The sequence below is a fragment of the Pseudopodoces humilis genome, chromosome 6, assembly GCF_049639895.1.
Source record: "Pseudopodoces humilis isolate 2021_Gansu_Grassland_sample_001 chromosome 6, ASM4963989v1, whole genome shotgun sequence".
NCBI lineage: Eukaryota > Metazoa > Chordata > Aves > Passeriformes > Paridae > Pseudopodoces > Pseudopodoces humilis.
This window is the reverse complement of record NC_142205.1, coordinates 2,026,691-2,045,416: the sequence shown is the minus strand read 5'-3', so window position 1 is coordinate 2,045,416 and position 18,726 is coordinate 2,026,691. Positions and strand designations below refer to the sequence as shown.

At 55.9% G+C, this 18,726-nt stretch overlaps 1 protein-coding gene across 10 annotated transcripts in view; it reads left to right on the top strand.

Annotated features, from left to right (window-relative positions):
* DCTN1 (dynactin subunit 1) overlaps window positions 1-18,726 on the top strand; it is a 54,887-nt gene that overhangs the window by 9,232 nt on the left and 26,929 nt on the right. For 5 of the 10 annotated variants that reach the window (XM_088056166.1, XM_088056167.1, XM_088056168.1 and 2 more), the window contains exons 2-6: window positions 4,668-4,913; window positions 7,478-7,556; window positions 9,879-9,910; window positions 11,652-11,672; window positions 18,089-18,106. In XM_088056166.1, coding sequence (XP_087912292.1) covers window positions 4,686-4,913; window positions 7,478-7,556; window positions 9,879-9,910; window positions 11,652-11,672; window positions 18,089-18,106 — 378 coding nt within the window. In that variant the 5' untranslated portion in view covers window positions 4,668-4,685. Of the gene's footprint in view, window positions 1-4,667; window positions 4,914-7,477; window positions 7,557-9,878; window positions 9,911-11,651; window positions 11,673-17,974; window positions 18,107-18,726 lie in introns of those variants that run through there. The other 5 variants (XM_088056165.1, XM_088056169.1, XM_088056170.1 and 2 more) reach the window with 3 other exon arrangements.

Genomic DNA, 18,726 nt, shown 5'->3' with positions numbered 1-18,726 from the left:
CCTGTGTGGCCACCACGGTGACATTGTGTCCCAGACCCTGCCGGGCATTGCCAGCGCGTTTGGGCCCGGCTGTGCCAACTTGGCAGCGACTCCAGGGTGGAGCTGGGGAGGGCAGACCCTTCCCACCTCTCCACGGGACCCCCAGAGCCTCCGTGGGCTCCGTGTCCTGCCCGCTGTTGGATACCCCAGGCCCGGAGCCGGTGGGATTTGGGCTGTGGCCGAAGGGATTTGGCTGCGGAGGGAGCAGCTCGGGAAAACTTCCCAGCCTGGAGCCTTTTTTGCCCACCCCGGCAGGGTCTGAGTGTGTGTCCATATGGGTTTTTGGGGGCTGGAGGTCCCCAAACCTCCCTGTTTTCCATGGGGGAGCAGGAGGAAGGGGAGGGTGAAATTCCAACCTGAGTCCTGACAGCTCTGTCACGACAGTCTGAGGAGATTTGGGGGCTCCAAGGGGGTGGGGGAGCAGGGAAGGAGCCAAACGCTGTCTCCAAGGGCTGATGGAGATGTGGCAGGACTGGGAATCCTGGGAATCCATCCCACCTACTTCCAGCTGGGACATTTCTTCCTCTTGTAAATTAATCCAGCCTGGATTAATCACCTTGGTTTGAACCTTCATCCTGGGCTTCCCAGGGATGCCGGGGGTCCCAGGACAGCACCGTGAGTGGATTATCCCTGCTTGGCTCCCATGGATTTTGGAATGGGCACTGCAGGGACCACAGCCTTGTCCCTTCTGGGTTTTGGGGGACGCTGCTCCTGGTGTCCAGACACACCCACAGCCTCCCAGTTTGTCAGCCTGGAATCCAGTGCCACCACAGCGGTGAGGACTTCATCCCAGTGCCACATCCTGGTGTCACCCACGGCCGCCACCTCAATCCCAGGGCCGTCCCTCCTTGCCACAGGGTTAAACCCGGAATTCTTCCCCAAGTCTTTCCCTCTTGTGGCTTTGTGAGCCTCACCTGGAATTTGGATCTTGTCAGAGCCGGCTGCTCGGGATTCTCCTGAAACTTTTGATCTGAGCTTTGAGTGGCAGTTTGAGGCTCCATCAGCCTCACCTGTGTGGGGGAGGCGCTCCTGGAGGAACACACTGAATATTCCCGGGGTGATCCGCCGGGATGGAGCGGAATGCTGAACTCCTCGCCTTTGGATGGAGCACGGGGGTGACCCAAATCGCTGGGAATTCATCCCATTTTCAGTGCCTTGGCACCAGGACCTTCACATAGCAGAGCAGACAGTCTGTGGATGTCTGTCACGCTTCAAAAAAAGGGGGGAAAAGGGAAAGTGCTGGAAGTTGTGAGGAGCAGTCTCTGGTGGTGGTGGCAGCACAGCCACGTGCTCGTCCCTCCCCTGGTGTCCAGGAGCGAGATGGGAGCTCTGGGATGTGGGACAGGCCGCTCCAGAGGTTCAGCATTCCCAGTTCCTCTGGCTGCCCCATTCCCAGCACCTGCCCTGCTCGGATCTCCTCAGCTGGCCCCCGCTGTGAATCCCTGGATTTCTTTTACTGGGATCTAGGAATTTATTCCCTTTGCAGACCGAGCGGTGACAGAGCTGTCCCCAGCAGTGGCCTCAGCCCTTCTCTCTTCCCACAGCCCTGCTCCTCCATCCCCTTCCTCCGGGGTATCCCGAGCGTGTTCCGCTGGGAAGGTCGGCGTGGCAGGGGGGATCCACGAGGATCAGACGGGAAACTGATGGAATTCTGTGCAGTGGTGTCCCCATGTTTGTCCCTCAGGGATTGTCACCAGGGCCAGGAGGTGTGACCACAGGTGTGATCACCTGGCTGGGAATGTCCATCCCACCTGCCTCCAGCTGGGACATTTTTCCTCTTGTGAATTAATCCAGCCTGGATTAATCACCTTGGTTTGAATCTTCATGGGAATTCCAGTCGGGGGTTTATCCATTGGATTGGAGATTCCAGGTGTCTCACAGACCAGTTTCTGATTAATTGGAAGCAATTAATGATCCTGAGGGATGGGGTGGATTCATTCTGGGCTCTCCTTCTTTTCCCAAGCGCGAAAGACTCGGGAAAAGTTTCCGTGAGATCGGTGCTGGTTGGCAAATGTCCATCAGGGACAGGCTGGGAGAGCTGGGAATATCCAGCCTGGAGAACAGGAGGATCCAGGGAAAACTCAGAGCCCCTTCCAGGGCCTAAAGGAACTCCAGGAGTGCAGGAGAGGGACTGGGGACAAGGGATGGAGGGACAGGAGCCAGGGAATGGCTTCCCAGTGCCAGAGGTACCCCCAGGGCTTGGAATGTGTCACATCCCATGGCTCTTACCTGGCTGCAGGTGCCAAACGGATGCCAGGAGGGATAAAATCTGCTCCAGGAACCTCCCCATTTACTGGGGATTTGGGATTTTCTTCTGGGACACGATTTTCCAGCATGGTGCTCTCAGAACTTTGGGAGGTATTTAGGTCTGGAGCGTCAGTTTTTCCTTCGAGGTGTTGGGTTTCTTTGTTGTTTGATGGATTTTGGGTCTTAATGTAAGATTATTTTGTGAAGTTTGATTTCTGCCGGTTGTGTTTGGATGAATCCTGGGATTCAGGCTTGTGGGGAAATCCCACATCCCTGGTTTTAGTCCCAAAACCCCAAACTCGGTGGGTTCACTCTGCATTCCGGCCTCGGGAAGTGATGTGCAAGGGAAGGGGAGTGGTTTGTTAGGATTCCAGAAGCTTCCAAAGCCCCCTGGGTTCTTGCACAGGCTGAGAATTCCCTGAATCTCCCAAACCCCCGGTGGTGTCCGGCTGTGGCTGAGGTTTGTCCAGCCATTCCAGGTGAAAGAGGCCCGGTTTTCCTGGGATAAAAAGCAGATTCTTTGGCTAAATCCAGGCCCAGAACGACGAGAACTCCACATTTCTGCACAAAGAGCAGAACCAGCGACACGTGGGGTGGGAGAAATGCCAACCTGGTCCCGTTTTGGGGATTTCTGGAAGGTTGGGATGAGCGGGAAGATGGAGCTGAGCAGGACAGGGAACATCCCCCTCCCCTCTGGGATAGAAGCAGTGGGATTGAAAGGTTTTGAGGATCTCCAGAAGATCTGGAGAGGGGCTTTGGACATGGGCTTGGAGTGAGAGGACACAGGGAATGGCTTCCAATGGAAAAGGGGAGATTGGGGTGGGATATTGGGAAGGAATCCCTGGCTGGGATGTGGGAACCTGGCACAGGGTGTCCAGAGAAGCTGTGGCTGCCCCTGGATCCCTGGAAGTGCCCAAGGCCAGGCTGGATGGGGCTTGGAGCAGCCTGGGACAGTGGAAGGTGTCCCTGCCATGGCACTGGGTGGATTTGTTGGGATTTAAGGTCTCTTCCCACCCAAACCATTCCAGAATTCCATGATTACTCAGTTTTACCCAAGCTGATTGCAGAGCAGGGGGGGTGGATCCCAACAAATTTCTCTGGGATTTCAGTATTCCTGAGGCTCTCTGGTAGCCATGGAATTCCTCACATCCATCACCTCACTGCTGCTCCAAGAGCATGGATCACCTGGGTAACCCCACCTGAACCCAGGACATCCCGGGATGTCACACCTGGAATATAAATATATAACACAGGATCATGGAATCATGGAATTGTCGAGGGTTTAAGAAGCCCTTCCCAGGAGGAGTTTTCCCAATATCCCATCTAAACCCGCCCTCCCTCGTGGATAATCCCACCTGGAACCCACATTCCAAGGTGGGATACCCCAGGTCTGGGCAGGGGGATCCCGACAGAGTGAAGGGATGGAACAGTCTGAATTCCCAGGCTGGAAAACCATGGGAATGCTGATGAAGTGGGAAAAGATGGAGTTGGTTAAGGATGACCGACTGTGCTGTTATAAAAATGTTGTAAAAGGGGGTAAATCAGGTTTGTGAGCCGCTGATGGTGGCTGTGTCACGGTTTGGGAGCTGAAGGAATAAAAATAAGAATAAAAATTAAAATAAATAAAATAAAACAAAATAAAAATAAAAAATAAAAAAATGAAAATAAAAATAAAAAATACAAATAAAAATAAAAAATAAAAATAAAAAATACAAATAAAAATACAAAATAAAAAAAAATTAAGACTAAAAATAAAAATAAATTAAAAAAACCAAAATAAAAATAAAAAATAAAAATAAAAATAAGAAAAATTAAAAATAAAAAATAAAAATATAGAATAAAAATACAAAATAAAAATAAAAATGAAAATTAAAAATAAAAATAAAATAAAAATACAGAATAAAAATACAGAATAAAAATAAAAACAAAAAATGAAAATAAAAAGGAAAATAAAAAATGAAAATAAAAAATGAAAATGGAAAATGAAAATAAAAATTAAAAAAATAAAAATACAGAATAAAAACACAGAATAAAAATAAAAAATTAAAAAATAAAAATTTAAAAATAAAAAATAAAATAAAAAAATTAAAGATAAAAATAAAAATAAAAAATAAAATAAAAATACAGAATAAAACTAAAAATAAAAAATTAAAATAAAAATGAAAATAAAAATAAAAAAATAAAAAAATACGAAATAAAAATAAAAAATGGAAATAAAAAGTAAGAATAAAAAATAAGAATAAAAAATGAAAATAAAAAATGAAAATAAAACCAAAAGGGGGTGGAGGAGGCGAGCGGGGACGGAGGCAGACGAACCATCCCCACATGCAACCCTGGTGTCCCTCCCACCTTTCTGAGGCTGGCTTTCCCCTGCTCCCCAGGCCTCCAGCACGCCCAGGATGAGCTCCGACGGCGGCAGCAAGCCCCTCAAGGTGGGCTCCCGCGTGGAGGTCATCGGCAAGGGCCACCGCGGCACCGTGGCCTACGTGGGGGCCACCCTGTTCGCCACCGGCAAATGGGTCGGGGTCATCCTGGACGAGGCCAAGGGCAAGAACGACGGCACGGTGCAGGGAAGGAAATACTTCACCTGCGAGGAGAACCACGGCATCTTCGTGAGGCAGTCCCAGGTGGGTGGGATCCTCGGGATCCTGGGATGGTTACATCCAGGGAAACGGCCCTGGGGGGGTTGGGAATATCCCACGTGGGAGGGAGCAGCTCCAAAGTGAGGTGGAATCTGAGGCTCTGCGCACTTTTTGGGGTGGTGGGATGAGAACAGCCTGGTGAATTCCCAGTTGTTCCATTCTGCTTCCCAGTGAAGTGCCCGGCCCGGCGTGTCCCACCCGCGGCAGGCGGAGTTTGGGATCGACCCCGGATGTTTAACTAGAAGCAGATCCAGGGAATTTTAATTAAATGGTGTTTTCCTGGGAGGAGGTAAAACACACGGTGATGTGCTGCAGCAGGAGCCAGGAGATCCCTCCAGACCAAACATCCTCCAGCTCAATTCCCTGTGTCACCTTCCAAGGGCAGAGAGGTGACACCGGAGCGCCCCAGCCCCGTGTCCCAGCCGGCTCCTGTCCCCTCCCAGGGTGGTTTGTGTCCCACCCCTGGCCTCTCGCTGCCAGGACCTTGGGGTTGGGTGACAGAGGGAAGCTGAGCACAAAACGAGGGCATTTGGGTCCTGGGGTCCATCCCAGCATCCGCTGTCCCGTCCTTTGGAAGGGTCTTTGGATCGTGCATAGTCAGAGGCTGCAGCAGGGGCTCATCCAGGAGAGATTCCAGGAGTCACTGAGGTTGGAAAACGCCTTTTACAGGACTCCAGCCATTCACCGCTTCAGTCCCTTTGTCACCAGCTCGGGGCAGGACGAGGGAAAACGATCCCCATCCTTTAAATAACGGGATAAACACAGAGAGCCGAGCCCACCAGAGCTGGAGGCAAACTCCCCAGGAAGCTTTTCGTGTTTTTATCCAGCCCAAACGCTGTTGGTGCGTAGGAATTGCTGGATGGAGCTCTGCTGCTCTCCTGGGATCGCCATGGAGATTTCCCAAATGTAATTCCACCACACTTCCAGTTCCCCACGTTAAAACCGGACACACGGACCCGGCTCCTTTGTCCGTCTCTCTCGGCCTCTCCTGCTGGCTGGGAGAGGCTTTGAGGGGTTTACAGGGAAAAAGTTGGGTCTGCAGGACCAGGAGGGGCCTCAAAGCCCACCCAGTGTCACCCCCTGACAGTCAGGGACACCTTCCACTGTCCCAGGCTGCTCCAAGCCCCATCCGATCCAACCCGGCCTTGGGCGCTCCCAGGGATCCAGGGGCAGCCACGGCAAATCTGGGAATTCCAGCCCAGGCAGGAATTCCTTCCCAAAATCCCTCCCCAGTCTCCCCTTTCCCAGTGGGGAAATTTCCCATTGCCGTTTTTTGCCACCCTGTGTGCCGGGTGTGCAGCGAGCGATGCTCAACCCCCGCCCCAAACTGCAGAGCTGGGGAGCGGATGGGGACACACCTGGAGCAGAGCCGGGAAGCAGGAGGGATAAACAGCCCCCAAACGCCCCAAATCCCCTGTCCCGGAGCAAAGCCGTGGGTGCAGGGCTGTGCCAGCAGCTCCAGAGCCCATCCCGAGCCCCCCCGGGGGCACTGGGAGGGTCCCCGGTGTCCCCCAGGGCACAGAGGGGGGACCCCAGCCCTGGCAGGGAGGGGCAGAGGGTGCGGGGCACGAGGCTCTGGGTGGGGCTGGATCCATCCCTGGAATCCCCCATCCCTGGAAGTGTCCTGGCTTAGCTGGGACGGGACTTGGAGCAACCTGGGACAGCGGGAGGTGTCCCTGCCCATGGCAGGGGTGGCACTGGCTAGGATTTAAGGTCCTTTCCCACCCAAGCCATTCCAGAATTCCCTGATTCTTCCCAGGCTGGCAATTCCAAGCGTGGCTGTTCCTTTTCTGGCCCTGATTTTGGCATCACCTGGAGCTGCCTTTCAGCTCCTGCCTGGCTGAGGAGCTCCATGTGCCCAGTCTGTGGTGGCAGTTCCCAGTGCCACTGCGGATCCCACCCCGCTCTGTCCCTGTCCCCAGCCTCTGGAATTCCCTCCTAGGCTGGAGGAAACCCCCAGACCACTCGGAATTCCCACCCTGCCTGGCTGCAGGTGTCATGATTTCCTTGGCATCATCTTTTCCTTCATCTCCTTGTGGCTTTTAACTCGATTTTCGTCATTCCTGGTGTTGGGAATCTTCCCAAAATGGAATTCCTGTCTGACAGCTTCCCAGGTTATTTTGATTTTTAAGCTGAACTCGCAGGTGGGAGGTGGTGATGGCTCAGGCAAATTCCTGCAGGAACAATTTGGGAGGTGCTGATCTGAGGCACAAGGATGGTTCTTTCTCAGGGATCTCATCCCTCCCAACCTCATTTCCCATGTTGATCCAGCAAAAACGCATCCAGAAATAGCTCACAAAGAGAAATCCCTGAATCTGGTACGGATGTTCCGGGCTGCCAGATCCAGAGCTTTGACTTTCCTCATTGTCTGTGTGAATATTCCGTGTTCCCAGAGGGAATAACGAGCGTGTGGCCGTGTTCTGGCAAAGCCAGAATGATGAAATTAAAAAATCTGTGCCAAAACTGCGGGATCTACTCCGCTGGGATCTGTTCCCTGGTCTCCCAGTTTGGGAATTTTGGGTAAGGATGGTTGTTGTGTTTTTTTCCAGATCCAGGTGTTTGAGGATGGAGCGGACACAACATCCCCAGAAACTCCAGAATCTGCTGCCATGAAGGTCCCCAAGAGAGGTATGGCACTGAAAAAAAACCCTGGGAAATCCTTCCCAGAGAGGATGGAAATCCCTGGAAAGGTGGGAAATCCTTCCCAGAGAAATGGGAAATCCTTCCCACAGAGGTGGAAAACCTTCACAGAGAGGTGGAAATCCTTCCCAGAGAGGTGGAAATCCTTCCCAGAGAAATGGGAAATCCTTGCCAGAGAGGGTGGAAATCCCTGGAAAGGTGGGAAATCCTTCCCAGGGATGTGGAAATCCTTCCCAGAGAAATGGGAAATCCTTCCCAGAGAGGTGGAAATCCTTCCCAGAGAGGTGGAAATCCTTCCCAGAGAGGTGGAAATCCTTCCCAGAGAGGTGGAAATCCTTCCCAGAGAGGTGGAAATCCTTCCCAGAGAAATGGGAAATCCTTCCCAGAGAAATGGGAAATCCTTCACAGAGAGGATGGAAATCCCTGGAAAGGTGGGAAATCCTTCCCAGAGAGGTGGAAATCCTTCCCAGAGAAGATGGAAGTCCCTAGAAAGGTGGGAAATCCTTCCCAGAGAGGAGGGAAATCCGTAGTGGAGGGGATGGGAAATTATTCCTGAAGGGGATGATGAATCCCTCCTGGAGGGGTGGGAATCCTTCCTGAAGAAATGGGAAATTTCTCTTGGAGGAGTGGGAATCCTTCCTGTAGAGATGGGAAATCCTTCCTGCAGAGACAGGAAATTTCTCTTGGAGAGCTTGGGAATCCTTCCTGGAAAGGTGGGAAATCCTTCCTGTAAGGAAGGGGGGAAATCACGGAATATTTCCCAGTGCAGACCCACCGAACCTCTCTGAGCCTGTGGAATTACTGGATTATCCCCGTCTCCAGCCCCATTCCCAGCCGGGAGCAGGGATCCCTTCCCCATTCCCCACATCCTTGGCCGTGGTCCCAGACAGGCTTCCCTCGCTCCCTCTGAGCTCTGTTTTGTTGGGGAATGTTTTCCCCACGCTCTGCGGGATCCCGGGAGCTGCCGGAAGGGGCTCTGCCAGCTTCCTGCCTTGGCTGCTGCTCCCCGGCTCCGTGCGCCAAGCGCCGTGCGGGGAAGCCTTTGTGGGATCGGGATTTGGGATCGGGGCGCTGGCTGGCGGTTGTGGGTGGGATTTCTCCTCTCCCGGGAAGTAAGAGGTGAAAATCAGTCGGGGAAAAACGGGATGGATTTTTCCTCGCTCTCTGATTTGGCTGCTGCAGTCGGCATAAAATCGTGGAATAAATTGGAATTATTTAAGCTGGAAAAGCCCTCGGACAGCCCCGAATTTCCCAGCTGTGCCCAGGTCAGCAGTGTCCGTGTCCCCAAGTGCCACAGGGCGTGAAATCCCCCCAGGGATGGGGACCCCACCCCTGCCAGGGCTGGAGAGCCCTTTCCAGAACGGAATTCTCCCAAAATCCAACCTGGCACAGCTCGAGGCCGTTCCCTGGGAGCAGATCCCAGCTCCCACCTGGCTCCAAGAATCCAGGGAGTTTTCCAGAGCCAGAAGTTCCCCCCCTGAGCCTCACTTTTTCCAGGCTGAGCCCCTTCCCCAGCTCCCTCAGCCTCTCCTGGAGCTCCGGACCCTTCCCTGGATGGAGGCTGGGTTGGGACAGACGGACACCTGTCCCAGCCCCCCCATCCCGGGGCTGCAGGTGGGGCTGCAGGTGGGGTGTGGGATGATGCTGTCCGGGATGCAGGGCTGGGATGTGGCTGCCTGCCAAGGGTTTCCATGGAAACGGCAGCTGCTGCAGCAGCACTGCAGTGGCGGGAGCAGGGATGGCTCTGCGTGGGAGGGGACACAGGGAAAAGGGGAGGTCGGGGAGGAATTCCTCCCTGGAAAGGTGGAGAGGCTCTGGCACAGGTTGCCCAGAGAAGCTGTGGCTGCCCCTGGGTCCTTGGAATGACACCTGGGACAGTGGAAGTTGTCCCTGCCCACGGCACAAGGCGGGGTTGGTGGGATTTAAGGTCCCTTCCCAAACCATTCCATGATTCTGTGTCCCCAAGTGCCACACACACCCCCCCAGTGACTCTGCCACTCCCTGAGCAGCCTGTGCCAGAACCTCGGGAATCCACGAAATCCAGGGATTCAGCCCAAGGAGAGCAGTGGAACCGCCCCAGTTCCCAGGTGTATCCAAGTGTTCGCGTTCCTCAGCCAGCAGCTCCCATAAGGAATTCCCTGTTCCCCCAAACCCCTTTTTGCCAAATCCCTGCTGGATCCTGACTCTGCTTCACTCCCACTTCCCAAAATTCTCCTGTCCCCCTGCTGGGTGTCCTCTGGCCGCAGGGACACTGGGATGGGGACAGGGGTGTCCCTCAGGCTCACGGCTCTGTTTCTGCTCTCTCCACAGATTCCCTGGATGCCACCAAGGCCAGCAAACTGGTGAGTGACCCCAGGACTTCGTCACCTCTGAGGGGTTTTCATCCCGTCCAGACACACAAAATGTCCACAGAAAAGCGAATTTCTCCCAAAACCCATGGGAAACAAGGTGTAAAAAATGTAATTTCCAGCCACTGGCCAGGAATCTGTCGGTTCCTGAGGGATTATCCAGCTCAAGTCCTGCGTCACACGTTTTGATCTGAGTTCAGCAGCATTCCCAGGCTGCTTCCTTCAAACCCTGACCCTCAAGGAATCCTGGAAAGGACCTCAAAGCCCCTCGGTTTCCCCTGTGGGCACCTCCCACTATCCCAGGTCACTCCAAGCCCCATCCAGCCTGGCCTTGGGCACTTCCAGGGATGCAGGGGCAGCTCTGAGGACCCTCCCCTCTGAGTCCCTTCATCCAGGAGCTCCAGCGGCTCCTGGGACACGGATAGGGACGTGTTGTACCCAAACGTGAGGGATATTTCCTAAGGAATGGGAATCTGTCCTCGTGTGTGGGGTAGTGAGGAATCATGGAATGACTCTGGATGAGGCTGGAAAAGCTCTGTGGGACCATCGAGTCCGGCTGTTCCCCCAGCACTGCCCAGCTCAGCACTCCTGGGGAGCAGGGATGGAGCTGGGGGATCCTGGGGACACGGCAGGGTGGGGTTGTGTGTTTTGGGATAAAAACTGGATTTTCCATAGGGATAAACTGGCCCAGATGGGATATGGGCAGTGAGGGAAAGGAAATGGTGGGGACAGGGGGCTTCTGTGGAGCTGGCACCTGTGGGGTGGGTTGGGTGGATCCCATCCTCCTGCGCTGCCATTCCGGATAATTCCCAGGAGTGGGAATTCTGCTCCCCACCCCGCTGTGGAGCTGGGTGTGGGAACAGCACCTGGGCTCAGATCCTGGGGAATGTGAGCTCCAGACAGAGGGGAGGATGGAAATGGATTCCCTGCCCTGTGTTAGAGGGATTTGGGAAGGTTTTTGGCTTTTCCTGCTGGGAATTTTGGGTGTGATCCATCAGCCCCTGGCACTGCTGGAGCATGTGCTCCATGTGCTCCCTGCCTGATCCTCCTGCTTTAATTCCACCCTGGAATACATTACAAGACAAAGAGAATATTTAGGAAACCTCAGTGTTCTTGAAATCAGGGAATGAGGATTGTTCTTGGGTGCTGCTGATGTGGAGAAGGGATCAGGACAGGAGATGCTGCTCCATGTGCATCTCCTGGGGCATTCCCGCTGGTTTGTCATGGAATCCTGGAATGGTTTGGGGTGGGAGGGACCTTAAAGCCCATCCAGGGACATTTTCCACTATCCCAGGTTGCTCCAAGCCTCATCCAGCCTGGCCTTGGGCACTTCCAGGGATCCAGGGGCAGCCACAGCTGCTCTGGGAATTCCATCCCAGCCCCTCCCCACCCTCACAGGGAGGAATTCCTTCCCAATATCCCATGGCAGTGGGAAACCATTCTCCCTTGTCCTCAATCCTCTTCCTCCTGGGAGATCCTGGACCCCCAATCCCTTTAACCTGTCTTTGCACCATGAAATCATTTATTCCCCCCTGGACGTATCCTGACTCCCCAAATTCTCCGTGCTGGGCGGGGGGGCAGGAGGCGAATCCAGAGCGAGGGGTTGACTCCAGGGCTGTTTTCTCCTCAATTTACTTCATTTTCCCTGATTTTATTTCCCCTCCTGCTTTTCCTGCAGCTTTGGTGGGGGGTTGGTTTTCCTGTCTAACATTCCTTCTGTTCCCTCCTCACGCAGCGCGGAGCCAAGCCCAAAAAGGTGCCGTTTGTCCCTTTTCCGCATGCCGGGGCCATCCTCATCCTCACTGTCCCCATCCCGCTCCATCCCAGCGCTGCATGGCCGTCCCTGCATGTGCTCCCAGCCAGGGAGGGGCAACATCAACCTGGAATCCTGGAATGTTTGGGTGGGAAAAGCCTCTGAGGCCGGAGAGTTCTCCCGGCCAAGGGTCGCATCCGCAGGAATGGGGAATTCCCTTGGAAACAGGGACTCTTTCCCCTGCTCTGGGCAGCCTCTTCCAGTGTTTTCCAGCTCATTCCATGAAGGAATTTTCCAGCCTGAATCTCCCCTGAGGCCGTTTCCTCACAGATATTTGTATAAACCCTAAATGGTGACGCAGGGGACATGTGGCACCTTCTCAGGGCTGTCCTGTCCCTGGGCTCCAGCTCCTCCCGGGGAGCCTCAAACCCGCCTGGTTTGTGACAATTATGGAAGCCAAAAATCTTTTGGGCAAGGATGAAACTCCAAAAGGTCGTGGGAAAGAATCCTGGAATGGTTTGGGTTGGGATGGGCATTAAAGCCCATCTCACTCCACGCCCCTGCCACGGGCAGGGACACCAAATCATCGTTCCCTGCAGGAAATTTGGGGAAATTTTTTTTCCCCTTGGGAATTTTGCCAAGAGAAAAGCCAAGGTGGGCGCTGGAGACGTGGGAGAGGGGAGGGAGGTCATACCTGTGCACCCTTTGGTCCAGATTTGCTTTCCAGCCGCTTCCGTGTCGTTTTTTGGGTGGAAAAATGTTCCAGAGAGCTCTGTTTGTCCATGGGAAGTCCAGAGGAGAGGAGCAAGGTGGAATCTGCTGAGAGCCTGTGGAGAGAGGCCGGGAGCACCTGCCCCCGAGTGTCCCCTCCTTGTGTCCCCCCAGATCCAGGTGTCTGCGTGTCCCCGAGGCTGCAGGGTCCGTGTGGATCCCTCATCCCGGTCCTGCCAGCTCCAAGGGGCTCTGCTGGGATGAAATTCCTGTCTGGAATGATGGGTTCTTCCTTCCCTGTCCTTGCTCTGGTGGGTTTGCAGCTGCTCCCTGTCCTTGCTGTCTGCTCGGAGCTGCGGCTGGGATTAGGATCAGGGGGGTGTGACTGTCACTGTCCTGGGGATCATGGATCTGTCACTGTCACTGTCGTGGGGATCATGGATCTGTCACTGTCCTGGGGATCATGGATCTGTCACTGTCACTGTCGTGGGGATCATGGATCTGTCACTGTCCTGGGGATCATGGATCTGTCACTGTCACTGTCCTGGGGATCATGGATCTGTCACTGTCACTGTCGTGGGGATCATGGATCTGTCACTGTCCTGGGGATCATGGATCTGTCACTGTCACTGTCCTGGGGATCATGGATCTGTCACTGTCACTGTCGTGGGGATCATGGATCTGTCACTGTCCTGGGGATCATGGATCTGTCACTGTCACTGTCCTGGGGATCATGGATCTGTCACTGTCCTGGGGATCTGGGGCTGTTACTGTCACTGCCCTGGGGATCCTGGTTGGGTGACTGTCACTGTCCTGGGGCTGTGGGGCTGTGACTGTCACTGTCCTGGGGATCATGGATCTGTCACTGCCCTGGGGATCATGGATTGGTGACTGTGACTGTCCTGGGGATCACGGATCTGTCCCTGTCACTGTCCTGGGGGTCTGTGACTGTCACTGCCCTGGTGATCTGGGGCTGTGACTGTCCTGGGGATCATGGATCTGTCACTGTCACTGTCGTGAGGATCTCAGATCTGTCACTGTCCCAGGGATCTGTGACTGTCACTGCCCTGGGGATCTGGGGCTGTGACTGTCCTGGGGATCATGGATTTGTGACTGTCACTGTCCTGGAGAACCTGGTTGGGTGACAGTCACTGTCCTGGGGATCATGGATTTGTGACTGTCACTGTCCTGGAGATCTTGGTTGGGTGACAGTCACTGCCCTGGGGAGCTGGGATCTGTCACTGTCCTGTGGATCACAGATTTGTGACTGTCACTGTCCCGAGGATCATGGATTTGTGACTGTCACTGTCCTGGCAACCGTGGGGGTGTGACAATCACTGTCCTGAGGATCTGGATCTGTCACTGTCCTGACCCTCATCCTGGCCATGTGGGCACACCTCACACAGGGATGTCCCCACTGAGGGACAGCCCCGTGCCAGTCCCTGCTGTCCCCTCACAATTTAACCTTTTAATGACCCCCCTGCCCCTCAGGCAGCTCCTGCCTCGCTCAGGGATGTGCCATCGGAGGGGGAACCTGGATAATGAGAGTAATTAGCAGGTAAATCCTCGTTCCGGAGATTACGGCGGCTCCTGTGTGTCAAATATAGACTTTAATCGTGTCCAGAGCTGCTGCCAGATGGGTCTTCCCCCCCTGCTGTGCTCCTTCCCTGTTTTCCATGGATTTGGGAGTGCTGTGGCCGTTGTGGCCTTTGGGCTCGGAGCAGGGGCTGCAGGACAGGGGGGTCCTGTCCCTTGGCTGTGAGACCGTGTCGGGGTGTCCTTGTTCTTGGAGCAGGAGGTGCTGGCTGGGAAGGACCCCAAAATCTGGTTAAAGAGCAGGAAAAGGGTCTTTCCCAGCTCATTTTTGGGATGAAACGTGTTGTTTTCGTGCCTTGACAATGTGTCTGCGGTGGTGACGCTGGGTCACGGGTGTCACCTCCCAGGGACACGGAGCTGGCAGGGCTCCAGCAAAAGCTCTGCCTCGCTCAGGGTGTCAGGGTGGGCTGCTGGGGTCTGACCCACTCTGGGATCATGGAATTGTGGAATATTTAGGTTGGAAAAGCTTTCTGAAACCACCGAGTCCGACTGTTCCCCCAGCGCCACATCCACAGGTGGTGCGTGCTGGCACCGTGACCCTGCTGTTAAATCCTGTCCCGTCACCTCAGGTCACCTGTCCCCTGCAGCCGGATTGATCCCTGGCGTTTTCCCTCGGATGGATCAGGTTTGACATCCCTGTTCCCTTCCCAGCGCCATTCCACGTGCCAGGGCTGGATTCCCGCGGCGTGTCCTGACGCTGCACCTCCCTCTCTGCTGAGCACCTGCTCTGATCCCAGGGTGGCCAGTCGGTGTCCGGGTTGTTCTCCCGGTGTTCTCCCGGTGTTCTCCCGGTATTATCCTGGTGTTATCCCAGTGTTATCCCGGTGTTATCCCGGTCTCCATGCAGGACCAGCCAGGTCACTGCTGTCCACTGTTATCCCGGTGTTATCCCGGTGTTATCCCGGTGTTATCCCGGTGTTATCCCGGTCTCCATGCAGGACCAGCCAGGTCACTGCTGTCCACTGTTATCCCGGTGTTATCCCGGTGTTCTCCCGGTGTTATCCCGGTCTCCATGCAGGAACAGCGGAGTCAGTGTCTGGGTTGTTATCCCAGTGTTGTGTTGTCCCGGTGTTGTCCCGGTGTTGTCCTGGTGTTATCCCGGTGTTGTCTCGGTGTTGTCTCGGTGTTGTCTCGGTGTTGTCCCGGTGTTGTCCTGGTGTTATCCCGGTGTTACCCCGGTGTTGTCCCAGTGTTGTCCCGGTGTTGTCCCGGTGTTGTCTCGGTGTTATCCTGGTGTTATCCTGGTGTTATCCCGGTCTCCACGCAGGAGCAGCTGGGTGAGTGTCTGGGTTGTTATCCCGGTGTTGTCCCGGTGTTACCCCGGTGTTACCCCGGTGTTATCCCGGTGTTATCCCGGTGTTGTCCCGGTGTTGTCCCGGTGTTGTCCCGGTGTTGTCCCGGTGTTACCCCGGTGTTACCCCTGTGTTATCCCTGTGTTATCCCAGTGTTATCCCGGTCTCCACGCAGGAGCAGATGGCCCATTCCAGCCCGGAGCAGGTCCCAGCTGTTCTGTTGAACGCAGAGGGGCCACCCCAAGCCCCGTTAACCTTTTAAAGGAACGGATAATCCGATGGGCTCCATAATCCCACCTGACCCCGGCTGCCCAAACCGTGTCCCATGGCAGCGCCTGGATGAGCCCAGGGCTGCTTTTCCTGCTGTTCCTCGGGCTGGTGACACCCCCGTGGCAGCTCTTTGTGTCCCCAAGGGAGTCCCTGGTGATTTTTGGGATGGGACCCTCTGGGGCCAGGAGCCGAGCAGCATCTGCTGCTGCAAATGGATGATTCCATGGAAAAGGAGTTAACCCTGGAATCTCCAATCCCTCCGACTGCCAGGAGTTCTCCCATCTGTGATGGTGCCACAACTCCTTCTCACGGATTTAGGATAAGAAACCTCCCTTAACCCATCCCTGAGGAGTTCCAGGCACAGCCCAAAGCACCATTTTCCCGGGGTTAAATTGCATTTTCTCCCTGCTGCTGCATTTATTGGATCTTTGTGTGGGAAGGGTTGATATATTCTGGATTTAGGGAGCGGAGGAGAGGAGCTGGTTCATTAGAGCAGCTCTAATCCCCATAATTATCTTAAAGATAAATCCGTGTGAGCCTTCACGTGGCTCCTGCAGGGATGGACGCGGCACTCGGATCATTCCGGGGCTCACGGATCCGGGATGATTTCATCTGGAAGCGCTTCCTAAGGGGTTCCTTTTCCTGCTGGTTTGGGCTGGTGGGAATGGCAGGGAGATTCTGTTGGAGCATTGGAATGATGCCAAAAGCTGGGTCCTGAAGGGGCTGATGGAGAGGCTTCTTCGTTAAAGAGAGGAATTTCAGCTCCCAAAAATGTCCCTTGGGAACGCTCCCCTGCTCCCAGCGCCTGGCAGCAGCCGGAGGGAGCCGTGGGAAATGGGATCATGGAATGGGATGGGTTGGGAGAGACCATAAAGCACATCCATGGACACCTCCTGCTCTCCCAGGTGGATCCAGCCTGGCCTTGGGCATTCCCAGGGATCCAGGATCAGCCCCAGCAAATCTGGGAATTGCAGCCCAGGCAGGAATTCCTTGCCAAGATCCCAGCCCAATCTCCCCTTTCCCAGTGGAAGCCATTCCCTGGCTCCTGTCCCTGCAGCCCTTGGCCCCAGTCCCTCTCCAGCTCTCCTGGAGCCCCTGCAGGGACTCTCAGCATTCCCTGCATTTCTCCCTTCTCCAGGGGAACATTCCCAGCTCTCCCAGAGTAGAGGGGCTCCAGAATCCTGGAATGGTTTGGATTGGAGAGGACCTTAAAGCCCGTCCAGTTCCATCCCTTGCCACAAGCCAAGGACACCTCCCCTTATCGCAGGTTGTTCCAAACTCCGTCCAGCCTGCCCTTGGAAACTTCCCCCACAGCAGCTGGATTCCCCCATCCAGGGCTTTCCAGGGTTTTTCTTCAGGAATCAGATCCCAGCACAGATCAGTTGGACGTGGGATATCCCCAGCATGACAGCCCTGGGGTGCTGCTTCCAGGGAATGTCATCAACCCTTGGGGATAAAGAGGCCTTTAAAGGCTTTTTCCAGGAGATTGGCAGGATTGTGCTGAGGGTCTGGAAACGCTGGAGGTAACATTCCCTCTGTGTGAGGAGGGTTGGGCGTGCAGGTGAGCTCCTCTCCCCTCAGAATGTGGGAATGTTGGGAGGTAGCGCAGTTGGGAGCCGGATGAAGTCTGTGTTTGTGTTACATAACGTGTTGGAATAGACGGGATTTAAGGTTGGTGCGTGGAGAGGGAGCTGCTGTCCTGCTCTCCAGCACTCCGTGGGGCAGGCCACGGCTTCATGGAGAGTTTGGTGACATCCTGCGCGTTCCCAGCAGAGTTCTTGTCCAGGGAGTGCCGGGCAGGAATTGCGGGAGTGACCCTGGCAGGGCAGCGAGGCTGAGGATGTGCCGGACACTCCCCTGAGCGCCCAGCGCGCTCCGCAGGGGCATTTTCAGGGCAGGGATTTTGGGGCAGGGGCTCTCCGAGCCTCGGGGGAGTCTCTCCGCACCCTCAGCCGCGCAGAGCTGCCCTGAGCTCCCGGCAATCCGCCCGTGTCGGCCCGCGTCCATCTGTCCATCCCTCCGGGCTCGGCGCCGTCCATCTGTCCATCCTGGCTCCGCTCCGTCCGTCTGTCCGCTCCCGGCGGATTTACCGGGCGCTCGCAGCCGCCGGCACCGCGGGGGACACCGAGCGCAGCCACGGGAGCATCGGGGTGGCAGCCCGGGGCTGTCCCGGGGGGGCCCCGAGCCTCTGCGAACCTTCCCCCCCCCCCCCCGTCCCCCTCCCCGAGCGCAGCATCATCATCACATCCGCACCATCCTCATCCTCATCCGCACAGCGCCCGGCTCCTCGGTGCAGCGCCCGGCGGTGCGGCCCCTCCGCGGTGATGTCATGAGCCGCCGGGGCGGTGGTTGGAGCCACCGGCGGAGCGGGGACGGGCGGCCGCGGCCGGGGGGGGCTGCCCCGGACCCCCTGAGCCCCCGCCGAGCCCCCGGGCAGGACGTGGCGAGCGGCCGGCGGTGGCCGCGGCCATTTGCCGTGTCCGGCCGTGCCCACTGACCCGCTGCTCCGTCTCCTCCCGCTCCGGCCGTCCCTGCGCGACGATGAGGCAGGCCCCGACCACACGCAAGGTACGGTCCGCACCCGCATCCCCCGGCACATCGCATCCCCGCTTCCCAGCCGCCTCCTCGCTCTTTTTCCCCCTGTTTTCCCCCCGGGCTGTAATTGGGAGCGTGACGGGCTCGGGGAGGAGGGGGGCGGTGGGCGAGCATCGGTTCATGGCTGGCTTTGCCTTCCCGGCTCCCCGAGTCCCCTCTCCGTGTCACCCGGGCAGCGCAGCGGCTCTGCGGCTCTACCGGGGCCCTGTCCCCTCTGCCTGGGGGGGTCAGTGCTGTCCCTGCTGCCTGCCTTGTCCCCGCTGTCCCCGCTCCAGGGCTGCCGGTGCCATTCCTGCTGTCCCCAGCGCCATCCCCACAGCCGGAGAGTGTCAGTGCTGCTCCTGCTGCCGGTGCCACCCCTGCTTCCAGTGCCACCCCTGCTTCCAGTGCCACCCGTGCCCACCCTGTCCCCAGTCCTGCTTTTCCTGCCGGCCACGCTGTTGGGTTCAGCCTTTGGCATTCCCAGAGGCTGCCATTCCCGCAGGTGACAGCGTGGGCACTGGCCTATATGTTTATTTTTAGTGTAACCACGATGTCACTGCTCAGCTTAAAGAGAAATCCTGGGAATTTCTGGCTGATGGCAGGGAATAGAT